A 12,604-nucleotide genomic window follows, 5' to 3' on the forward strand; every position below is an offset into this window, starting at 1 on the left:
ATGCAAAAGGAGAGCTAACTATCCTAAATATATATGCACCCTATGCAGGAGCACCCAGATACATAAAGCAAGTTCTTAATGACCTACAAGGAGACTTAGACTCCTACACAATAATAGTGGGAGACTTTAACACTTCACTGTCAATATCAGGCAGATCAACGAGATGGAAAGTCAACAAGGATATCCAGGACTTGAACACAGATTTGGACCAATTGAACCTAATAGACATTTACAGGACACTCCACCCCAAATCCACAGAATACACATTCTTCTCACCACCACATTGCACTTACCCCAAAATTGACCACATAATTGGAAGTAAATCACTCCTCAGCAAATGCAAAAGAATGGAAATCATAACAAACAGTCTCTCAGATCACAGCACAATCAAATTAGGACTCAGGATTGAGAAAAGCACGCAAAACTGCACAGTCACATGGAAATTAAACAACTTGCTCCTGAATGAGGAATAGATAAACAATGAAATGAAGGCAGAAGTAAAAATGTTCTTCAGAACCAACAAGAATGAAGACACAACATACCGGATCCTATGGGACACATTTAAAGCAGTGTCTAGAGGGAAATTTATAGCAATAAATGGCCACATGAGAAACAAGGAAAGATCTAAAATTGACACCCTATCATCAAAATTGAAAGAGCTAGAGGAGCAAGATCAAAAAAACTCAAAAGCAAGCAGAAGACAAGAAATAACTAAGGTCAGAGCAGAACTGAAGGAGATAGAGACACAAAAAAACACTTCAAAAAATCAATAAATCCAGGAACTGGTTTGTTTGAAAAGATCAACAAAATACACCACTAGCTAGACTAATAAGAAAAGAGAGAAGAATCGAATAGATGCAATAAAAAACAATAAAGGGGATATCACCACCAATTACACAGAAATACAAACTACCATCAGAGATTACTACAAACAACTCTATGCACATAAACCAGTAAATCTGGAAGAAATGGATAAATTCCTGGACACCTGCACCCTCCCAAGACTAAGTCAAGAAGAAGTTAAAACCCTGAATAGACCAATAACAAGGTCTGAAGTTGAGGCAGCCATTAATAGCCTACCAACCAAAAAAAGTCCAGGTCCAGACGGGTTCACAGCCAAATTCTACCAGACATACAAGGAGGAACTGGTACCATTCCTATTGAAATTATTCCAAACAATACAAAAAGAGGGAATCCTCCCTAACTCTTTCTATGAGACCAACATCATCCTGATACCAAAATCCGGCAGAGATACAACTAAAAAAGAAAACTATAGGCCAATAGCCATGATGAACATTGATGCAAAAATCTTCAATAAAATACTGGCAAACCGAATCCAACAGCACATCAAAAACCTTATCCACCACGATCAAGTAGGCTTCATCCTGGGGATGCAAGTCTGGTTCAACATATGCAAATCTATAAACGTAATCACCAAATAAACAGAACCAAAGACAAAAACCACATAAAGGCCTTTGACAAATTCAACAGCCCTTTATGCTAAAAACTCTGAATAAACTAGGTATCAATGGAACATATTTCAAAACAATAAAAGCTATTTACGAGAAACCCACAGCCAATGTCATACTGAATGGGTGAAAACTAGAAGCATTCCCTTTAAAAACTGGCACTAGACAAGGATGCCCTCTCTCACCACTCCTATTCAATATAGTATTGGAAGTTCTAGCCAGAAAAATTAGGCAAGAAAAAGAAATAAAGGGCATTCAGTTAGGAAAAGAAGAAGTCAAACTGTCCCTATTTGCAGATGACATGATCGTATACTTAGAAGACCCTATCATCTCAGCCCAAAACCTCCTTAAGCTGATAACCAACTTCAGCAAGGTCTCAGGATACAAAATCAATGTGCAGAAATCACAAGCATTCCTCTACACCAATAACAGACAAACAGAGAGCCAAATCATGAGTGAACTACCATTTACAATTGCTACAAAGAGAATAAAATACCGAGGAATACAACTAACAAAAGATGTGAAAGATCTCTTCAAGGAGAACTACAAACAACTGATCAAAGAAATAAGAGAGGACACAGATCGAAAAACATTCCATGCTCATGGTTAGGAAGAATAAATATTGTGAAAACGGCCATACTGCCTAAAGTAATTTATAGATTCAATGCTGCGCCTATCAAGCTACCATTGACCTTCTTCACAGAACTGAAAAAAAACACTTTAAACTTCATATGGAGCCAAAAGAGAGCCCGCATAGCCAAGACAATCCTAAGCAAAAAGAACAAAGCTGGAGGCATCACGCTTCCTGACTTCAAACTATACTACAAGGCTACAGTAATCAAAACAGCATGGTACTGGTACCAAAACAGAGATATAGATCAATGGAACAGAACAGAGACCTTGGAAGCAACTCCACACATCTACAATCATCTGATCTTTGACAAACTGGACAAAAACAAGCAATGGGGAAAGGATTCCCTGTTTAATAAATGGTGTTGGGAAAACTGGCTAGCCATATGCAGGAAGCTGAAACTGGACCGCTTCCTGACACCTTACACTAAAATTAACTCCAGATGGATTAAAGATTTAAACATAAGAACTAACACCATAAAAACCCTAGAAGAAAACCTAGGCAACACCATTCAGGACATAAGCATAGGTAAGGACTTCATGACTAAAACACAAAAAGCAATGGCAACAAAAGCCAAAATAGACAAATGGGATCTAATTAAACTTAAGAGTTTCTGCACAGCAAAAGAAACAATCATTAGAGTAAACCGGCAACCAACAGAATGGGAAAAAATTTTTGCAATCTACCCCTCAGACAAAGGGCTAATATCCAGAATCTACAAAGAGCTTAAGCAGATTTACAAGAAAAAAACAAACAAACCCATTCAAAAGTGGGTGAAGGATATGAACAGACACTTTTCAAAAGAAGACAAATATGCGGCCAACAAACATGAAAAAATGCTCATCATCATTGGTCATTAGAGAAATTCAAGTCAAAACCACATTGAGATACCATCTCATGCCAGTTAGAATTGGCGATCATTAAAAAATCTGGAGACAACAGATGCTGGAGAGGATGTGGAGAAATAGGAACACTTTTACACTGTTGGTGGGAGTGTAAATTAGTTCAACCATTATGGAAGACAGTGTGGCAATTCCTCAAGGATCTAGAAATAGAAATTCCATTTGACCTAGCAATCCCATTACTGGGTATATACCCAAAGGATTATAAATCGTTCTATTATAAAGACACATGCACACGTATGTTCATTGTGGCAGTGTTTATGATAGCAAAGACTTGGAACCAACCCAAATGCCCATCAATGATAGACTGGACAAAGAAGATGTGGCACATATACACCATGGAATACTATGCAGCCATAAAAAACGATGAGTTCATGTCATTTGTAGAGACATGGAGGAATCTAGAAACCATCATTCTCAGCAAACTGACACTAGAACAGAAAACCAAACACTGCATATTTTCACTCATGAGTGGGTGATGAACAATGAGAACACTTGGGCACAGGGAAGGGAACAACACTCACAGGACTAGGTGGGAGAGTGGAGGGGAGGGGAGGTGGGGACAGCAAGGGAGTGGGGAGGATGGGGAGGGATAACACTGGGAGAAATGCCTGATGTAGGCGACAGGGTAAGGGGGGATGGAGACAGCAAACCACCATGGCATGTATGTACCTATGCAACAATCCTGCAGGATGCAGGATGTGCACGTGCACCCCAGAGTCCAAATACAAAAAAAAAAAAAAAGACAGGGTCTTGTTTGTTGCCTAAGTGGGAGTGCTGCGGTGAGACCATAGTTCACTTCAGCCTCATATTCCTGGGCTCAAGCGATCCTCCTGCCTCAGCCTCCCAATGTGCTGGAATTACAGGATTAAGCCATCTCACCCAGCCTCTGTAAGGTTTTAGGTATTTTTTATCATTAAATCAATTACCAAACCAACCATACATTTATTAAAAACAAAAACAACCACCCAGGTCCCAAGGGTTTTATTGTAAGAGAATAAACAAAACATAAATAAAAACAATGAAATACCAAGTGTTGATTATAATGTTTTCAGCAATAGTGAACGAATGTAAATAGTCTTTTTGTTTAACAGGGACAGGGTGGCAAAATGGCACAGAAGGCAAAAATTTTATGGACAGTTACACAACCATTAAAATAATGGTTATGAAGGTGGCATAGCAACATACAAAAATGTTAATAATTTTAAGCAAAATAAAGTTCTACGTGGCCAGGCATAGTGGCTCATGCCTGTAATCCCAGCACTTTGGAGGCCAAATTGGGCACATCAGTTGGGGTCAGGAGTTCGAGACCAGCCTGGCCAAGAAGGCGAAACCCCATCTCTACTAAAAACAAAAAATTAGCCGGGTGTGGTGATGTGTGCCTGTAATCCCAGCTACTCAGGAGGCTGAGGCAGGAGAATCGCTTGAACCCAGGAGGCAGAGGTTGCAATGAGCCGAGATCATGCCACTGCACTCCAGCCTGGGCGACAGAGCAAAACTCCGTCTCAAAAAAAGTAAAAAGTTCTATGTGTGTTATCACAACTAAGTGACAACACATCTTCCTGTAGACAAAGAATAAGGGTGGAAGGTCAGTCTGCAAGAATACATTAGTGCTGGAGGGAAGGCCAGGCACGGGCTCTATCACACTTTCTGCTAAGATTCTCATTACAGTATAGTAAGTAAACATAAGGAAGGAGAAAGCCCCAGTTCTTTTGTGGAGGCTCTGGAAAAGGCTGGAAACTGCAGTCAGTGGGGGATGACCCAGAGCCCAAGCTGTAGTCTCAGGGGGAACCCCAGCAGCTCTGCTCCTGCAGCGCAACTTGAATTATCTCAGTGCACTGACTCCTCCTCCCACCCCCACCCCCTTGAAACCTTCAAAAGGTTAAGCTCTCTGAAGCTCAGTGAATATTGGCCTGGGTCAGTGAATATTTCCTAGGCCTCCTTGATGAATTGAGGATTAAAGCTAATGTCTAGTCAAACTCAAAGGGCCATTAGAATGGGCCATTGTGGGGACCGGAGGCCCATGTGCTCATGGCGTGCAGTTTGGGGCATCCCCTGGTCCCAACCACACTCGCCCGGATACATTCAGCAGGGCTCTCTGTCAGTGGAGACAGCCCATGACCGGAGAAGTGATTGGTTTGATTCTGCGTTCAGTTTTCTTTTCAGAAGGGGAGATGTGGTTTGAGCGTGCCCTGGGCTCTGGTCCCAGAGCTGGGGTTGAGCCCTGTTTCTGTCAGTTGCTGCGTGTGACTGGGGGCCTCAGATACCCCCAACACTCTTGGGCAAAATGCAGATGCTAGACAGGAGTTTGAGGGCCTCAGGGTGACGGTGACTGTGCTGCTCGTGAAGATCCAAGGGCCCTGAGGGATGAGGGACTGTGTGGCAGGGCTCTGAGCCACCCTTCACCTGGCTTAAACAGAGAGGGGAGAGGGGTCGCTTTACTTGTCTGCCATACTGGACTCCCTCAGAAGATTTCAGTTGGGAAATAAGAGAAGAAAAAAAGAATCCCTCACAGTCTTCATTACTATTTTTAAAAAATGGTTAGAAATCACCAGACTAGAAAATGTGATCAGGCTGTTACCGGTCCACACCCACGGGACTTGGATCACACGTGCCTTGCCCAGCACCTGCAGGGGGTCCTAGTGGCTTCATCCAGCATTGACTCCAGCCCCACAGTGGCCACCGATGACCTCTGGGTCTAGTCCCTTTGGCCTCTTCCCCAGCCTGTTCTGCAGCAGGGCCCCTGGGCCATCCACCCGGCCTTCCTGCCCTGCAGGTCCCTGCTCTCTGCCCAGCCTACCACCCCCAGCACATCTCTGCCCTTCAAAGCCCTCCCCATTCTGCAAGGCCTCACTGTAATGCCCACTTCCCCACAAGCCTCTACTGAAGCCCCAACCCCCAGATCCTCCAAGGCGTTGGCTTCCATGTTTCCTGCATGTTTCTTGAGGTTCCATTTCCATCCTCAGATGTCTTGGCAGGGATGTTCCAAAGGGTTTCTGGGAATATGGTGCAGAAGCAGCAGTGCATGAGGCTTGGGTTCAAATCTCAGCCCTGCCAAAAGTAACCCTGGTGTAAAACCCTATATATATGATTTTATACAACCAGTAACCCATATATATGTATACAAATATATATAAATACATGTAAATATATATTATATATATTTGTATTTATATATTTATATATTAAATTATAAAAATATAAATTTTATAAAAATATAAATATATATTTATATTTCTATTTATAGATAGAAATATATATTTATATTTCTATCTATTTATAGATAGAAATATATATTCTCTTTTGATAAAAAAGTAGAATATATGTACAAAGTTTGCATTGTATGTTTTTCACAGTAATACAAGTACCTGATTTCAAATTCAAATCGTAGCAAGGGGTTCATAGTTAAAAGCATCTCCGCCTGCATCTTCTCTTTCCACACACTAGAATTTCCCACTGCAGATGTTTAGGTTGCATACATGTTTACTGTAGAGAATCACAAAATGCAGACAAGCAGAAAGAAAGCCGAGCCAGCACAGTGAGATTCCACTTCTCCTTTGAGAATATCTTTTTCTAGATGATGTTGCCAGGCTTTTTTTTTTTTTCCAAATCGGTCCTCATTGTATGTTTTCTATGCATTATAGCTCGAATCACAGTCTACCTTCAACTGAATGAACAGAACTGGTATTTGTAAAGTAAAGAGGCGCAGTGAGTAGCTAGCTCCTTGCCATTCAAACTGTGGCATAAGCACCATGGGAAGCTTGCTAGAAATTCGGTGTCTTTGGCCCCAGCCCAGGGTTCGAATTTGAACAAGCTGGTGATTGGAGTGCGCATTACAGCTGGGAAGGGCTGTGCAGAGCACAGTTACTCAAAGCTGCAACCCACAGACTGTCACAGCCCTGGACAAGAGGCCTGAGCCAGAATGTATACAGCATGCTGTTTCGTTTATAGAGGAAGACGTGCTATTATACTGAATACTGTCAACAAATCTAAACAATGTGATTGATGAGGGCCATGATTAACATTCTGGCCCATGCTCCTTATCTTGTCAGGGACCAGGGACACACAGTTCGTGGGCTTGGCACTGTCAGCCAGCCACACTTTGAGTGGCGCTGTTTAGATCACACGGTTGGACAATAGGGGGCTGGGACTGGGTTTCTCTAGCTTTTGATCCTAATCTTCTCATTCTGTGTGTATCTGACCCTCCCACCCGACCATCTCACACACACACAGACACAGATGCACATATTTGCACAGGCACAACCCTCCTTAGGAGAGCCCTGGCCCAGAGTTAGTGATTAGAAAACATCTGTCTCTTGAATCAGACTGAGGCTCCCACATCCCTGTGTCTTGGTCCACCCCAGGCCTCTGTTTACATTAAAAGTAACCCTGGCGTAAAACCCTTTTTATCAGCTCCTCCTGTCAGGATGAAACAGAGCGGGAGCCTTGTAGGATGTCTGGAGTCAAGAGAAGCCAAGCCCAAGAGCTTTGATGGACTAGGAGGGAGGCAAAACACAGTTTCTTTGCCCAGCTCAAGTTCCCAAGGCAAAAACAGCTCTCGGATCCCAGGACCCGTATGTAACCCGGGATCTATAAACCCTAGACCAGGCTTCTGCTGCCAGTGCCAGAAGCAGGTAAAAATAATGCATGGTCACCAGGAAGGTGTGGATTTCAGAGTCAACACCAGCCTAATCTAAAATGCCACGTGGCGTTCAGTCCAGCCTTACTGTCAGCTTTCCCAAGGAGCCCGGAGAGTCCTATAGGTTTAGATCCCAGGGTTCAGTTTTACTTGGACATTAGGGAGACTCAGACCCTTTCAGGCAGTTAAAACTTTTAACTAAGTTTTTAACAACTTAGTTAAAAAACTTGGGAATCAGTTTTTTAGGTCACTCTTCCCTGGCTATGTGACCCTAGGGAAGTTACTTCTCTGAGTATCAGTTTCTTTCTTTGTTTCTTTTTTTTTGTTTTTTTGAGACCAGGAGTCTCATTCTATCGTCAGGCTGGAGAGCAGTGGCGCAGTCTCGGCTCACTGCAACCTCCAACTCCCTGGTTCAAGTGAATCTCCTGCCTCAACCTCTCGAGTAGCTGAGATTACAGGCACACGCCACCATGCCCAGCTAATTTTTGTATTTTTAGCAGAGATAGGGTTTCGCCATGTTGGCCAGGATGGTCTTGATCTCCTGACCTCGTGATCTGCCTGCCTCAGCATCCCAAAGTGCTGGGATTACAGGTGTGAGCCACCACCCCCAGCCATCAGTTTGTTTGTTTGTTTTTTTTTTTTTTTTGGCAAGTACTTTATTATTCCCTAGCTAATCAGTTTCTTATTCTGTAAGATAGGGCACAATAATATTGACCTCATAAAGGCATTGTGAGAATTAGTGGCAATCTCGGTAAAGTACCTAGCATCAGTGCATTCATTCATTCAGTCACTTGTTCGTCTATACTGAGCACCTCTGGGCAGCATGGGAAGCACGCAGTCCAGAGAGGAGGATGGAGACCACACAAACAGACAGACACAGAGCAAGCTGCAGCAGGTGCTGCAAAGAAAAGGGCAGGAAGCCTGTATCAGGGGCCCGGTCTAATCTGGGGATCACGAAGGAAGGTTTTACTGAATGAGTGATTCTGAGCTCAGGTTCCAAACATCAGTAGACGCCTTTAAGACTAAGCCAGGGAAGAGCATTCCAGGAGTGTCGTAGGGATGACTATTTATATTCTCCAGAATGCAATTTGGGCCAGAGAAAAGACAGTTGGATTTATTTTACTTTTTGAGATAAAATTTACAGACAGTAAAATGCATGAGCCTTATGATACAATTTGAGTTTTGACATATGCATACACCCATGTAACCAACATCGCTATTGTGAGATGGAACTTTGCTGTCAAACCGGGTTTATCTTCATATCTTCATAACCTTGTTCCCTGATTATGAAAGTTAAGAAGCTGGGGTTTTTTTGTGTTTTCTGAGCTGGAGTCTTGCTCTGTCGCCGAGACTGGAGTTCAGTGGCACGATCTCAGCTCACTGCAAGGTAGAGACCTCCCAGGTTCAAGTGATTCTCTTGCCTCAGCCTCCTGAGTAGCTGGGACTACAGGCATGTGTCACCACGCCTGGTTAATTTTTGTCCTTTTAGTAGAGATGGGGTTTCTCCATGTTGGCCAGTCTGGTCTCAAACTCCTGACCTCAAGAGATCCACCCACCTTGGCCTCCCAAAGTGCTGGGATTACAGGTATGAGCCACCTCACTCGGCCAAGAGCTGGGTTTTAATGGGGGCATTTCATTGTGGACATTTTACAAGGCTTTGATCTAGGTTTAAATCTCATATAACTTGCCCCAAGTCTCTCAATGTCGCTGAGACTCAACTTCCTCATCTGTAAAATAGGGTTAATTGAACTTACTTCACAGGGCTGTGTAAGGAATTGGGTCTGTACATGGCTGTAAAATGCCCAGTTAGTGCTTGGTGGGCACTCTGTGAGTTAGCCCTGTTAGGATTTCTGGAATGGAGATGATGGTGGGGAGCGGGGCCATTTCTCGCTGACATCCTTGGGGCCGGAGATGGGCCTTCCCAGGGCAGCGTGGGGCAGTGTGTGCACCCCTCATCCAGTCTGTTTGTTCACAGGGATGTGTCTGCAGGCCTTCGTAGAAGCTTTCTTTTTCCTGGCTCAGAGGAAGTTCAAGATGCTACCACTTCATGAGCAGGTGGCCTCGCTGATCGACCTGTGCGAGTACCACCTGTCCCTGCTGGATGAAAAGCGCCTGGGGTGTGCCCGGGGCGTCCCCTCCGGGGGCCGACCCGCCCACCGTGGCACTCCCCAGGAGTCCTCCCCCTCGGCCCAGCCAGCTGGGGACAACCCCCAACCCTGCACCAGCTGCGCCAATAAGCCGTCCCATCCCAGACATACCCTGTCCTGAGGGCCACTCTGTCTTCCCAGAAGATGGAAGATGAGGGCGACTCTCAGGGCTGGAGAGTCGCAGGCATTCTGCCTGCAGAAGAATGACAGGTAGCCTGCCGAAGGGCCTGGCTGCCCCGCCCCCACAAACCGTCTCTGCGTGTGGCTGAGCTGCGCTTCACCAGGTTGGCTGGTTCTCACCTGCCTTCCTCCCCGCACCTCTTGGTGATACACCCTGTTTTCGAGTCATCAGTGGACATATGACATCTAAAACGTGACAGATGGCACTTTCTATTCTGGGCTCACAGGAAGCACCAACTGGGGCAAATCTGTTGTGTTTGGGGCACGGGACACAAATGATCCCAAGGCCCGGAGCCGTGGAGAGGAAGCCGAGTGCTGGGATCTGCCGGGGCCTCCGCACGCCCACTGGGAAAAGCCCGAGAACATCGTGTTTATTTCCTGCCGCCCGCTCCGTGAGAAGGAAATGGAAATATCAAGTGGGCGTCTGCGAATCTCCCCTCCCAATCACGTGCTACACGGGTGTAGTGAACAGATTACCCTCATTTAGTTCATTAGCTTGCCTGTTGCCGCAATGTTTGGTTTGCTATTAATTAAGAAATAATTAATCAAGAAGTAACTAAGACTCCTAGAGCCTCAGAGCTGGCAGGAGCCTCATAGGTCATTTTGTTTGATTTTGTTTGACTGTGACCCCAGAGCAGGAATCCCATCTTTAGCCTCCCTGATCAGATGGTCAGAATGGACCCCTGCATAGGTGGGGTGCTGGTCACGTGGCCAGTGTGTCCACAAGAAGCACTGCCAGGCGTCCCTGCATGCCCAGCACTGTGTTGGGAGCCCCTGAGTAAGGGGAGGAAATCAGACGTGGATGAGAACCAGAGCGAGAGGAATAGTGCATGTCAGGCTTGGTGCCAGGGACAGGGTAGCTCAAGCTCTCTCTTCCATGAGACCCTTTCCTTGTCTCCATCTGTATCTCCAGGTAGCCCCCATCTCAGAGGAAACGCCTCAGAGGCAGCGGAAGGTGTCGTTTTGGAAACAGCCTCGGTCACGTCAGGGTGCAGGGCCCATTGAAGACAGGCAGACAGGACCTGGCAAAGCCAAGCTCTCCAGAGTGTGGTTGGATTTGAGGTTAACGTGGCCCTTTCCTGGAGGGTCCCTTTAAAGGATGCTGAGGACCCTGGGAAGAGCCAATCATCAGGCTCCAAGCGAGGGGAAGGAAAGTCTTTGAGGCAGTAGTACTGTGCCTGGTGCACAGAAGGACTCAGAAAATGCTCATATGCACGGCCAGGGAGAGGGGCGTGGGAGGCAGAGGTGCGTGGAGGCAGAGGCGCATCTCAGACAAGCCCCTGTAGCTTTCTCCTTCCTGCCAACATCCTGTCCTGCCTTCTAACCCAAGTCCCCTTCCCTCAAACTGAGAAGAGCAGTTGACTCACGGCCTAGCCCACAGCCTGGTTCATAACAGGTTCTCAAAAGCATCTGTGGAAACAAGTTACTTGAATCCGCCCTCCCCAGAGTGTTTTTAAACCCAAAGAGAAGGTTGTTAATCCAAGGTGTCTCCAGTTGTTGACAAGTGATTTGAGAGCAGGGGCTGCTGTGTTCCTCCTTGCCTGGGGCTCCTTGCTGCCAGGAGCTTACCCTCTCAAGGAGGAAAACCTGTGTCCCCCGGTGTGGCTGCCGTGCAGCGCCCCTTCCCTGCCGCTAGCAGAGCCCAAAGGCAGCTGCTCTTCCCCAGCCGAGAGGGGCTGTGGGCCTGAGCCCGGCAGAACCCACTCTGGGCTGCTCAGTGTCAGCAGATTTACGCAATGACTTTATTTTCCCAAGCAGAAGGCGGGACAGGTGGGAAGATGGCACGGGCAGGAAAGGGTGTTGAGTGCCCCCTACATGGGGCGCGGTGGTGGTGTCATTGGCTCAGTTCCCCAGGTCCTAGGGCAGGTCCCTACCGCTGCTCCCCTTTCAGATGAGGAAAGGAAGGCCCAGGAGGCCACGTGGTCAGGACTTGGTCCAGGTCTGTCTGTCGGCTCCTTGTCCCTGGGTGAGCATGAATTCAGTTCCAAGTAGAGACCCCGTAGGACTACCCTGCTTGGGGCTGCCTGGGGCCTGTCACGGTCTGGTGGCATGGGACAAGGCAGTCAGGACTCCTAAATGGTCCAGTGTGAGAAACAATGTTGGAAGCCCCCATGCAACTCTCCCAATGCCCTTTGGCAGAACAAATGTATTTCCCAGAGAAAGGCCGGAGGAAATGCGTCGGGGCACACTTGTCACCAGCTGGGAGCCACCCAGAGTCTTAACAAAACTCTCACTCGACGCCCTTTCTTGAAGTTGGCCTTTAGAAAGTATTCATTTGCCAAAATGGAGTGCAATGTTCAGGTCCAAAACCAGCCAAGCACACTGAATATTTTGAAAAATAAAATAAAGACGTTGAATTCCAGCCACCTTGTCTGGGGTGATATAAAATCGTCAGCTCTCCTGGTGAGGAAGGGCCTCTCCCACCCCCTGCCATTATCTGGAGGCGGGCTGCTCTGCCCACCATGGCCCCTGTATCCTGGGAGCAGCCCCCTCCTCTGCCGACAAGGCCCTGAATAAGCCCCACCCACCCGCAGGGCACGGAGCCTCCCTGGTGATTTTCTGAGAGGCCAATTGTGACAGATTGGCCCCTTTTCAGTTCAACCGAAAACATTTCGAGGCTGCTCCATTATCAGAAT

The 12,604-nt window shown here is 46.3% G+C and overlaps 1 protein-coding gene across 3 annotated transcripts in view; it reads left to right on the plus strand.

Moving 5' to 3' along the window:
• TTLL11 (tubulin tyrosine ligase like 11) overlaps nucleotides 1-12,330 on the plus strand; it is a 275,995-nt gene extending 263,665 nt beyond the window's left edge. For all 3 annotated transcript variants that reach the window (XM_012458208.3, XM_064378343.1, XM_064378341.1), the window contains one exon: nucleotides 9,617-12,330. In XM_012458208.3, the coding sequence (XP_012313631.2) occupies nucleotides 9,617-9,909 (293 nt within the window). In that variant the 3' untranslated portion in view covers nucleotides 9,910-12,330. The remainder of the gene's footprint in view (nucleotides 1-9,616) is intronic.
• The last annotated feature ends 274 nt before the right edge of the window (nucleotides 12,331-12,604 follow it).

Source organism: Aotus nancymaae, unplaced genomic scaffold, assembly GCF_030222135.1.
Source record: "Aotus nancymaae isolate 86718 unplaced genomic scaffold, 86718_ANA_hifiasm-v0.15.2.pri h1tg000003l, whole genome shotgun sequence".
Classification (NCBI taxonomy): Eukaryota; Metazoa; Chordata; class Mammalia; order Primates; family Aotidae; genus Aotus; species Aotus nancymaae.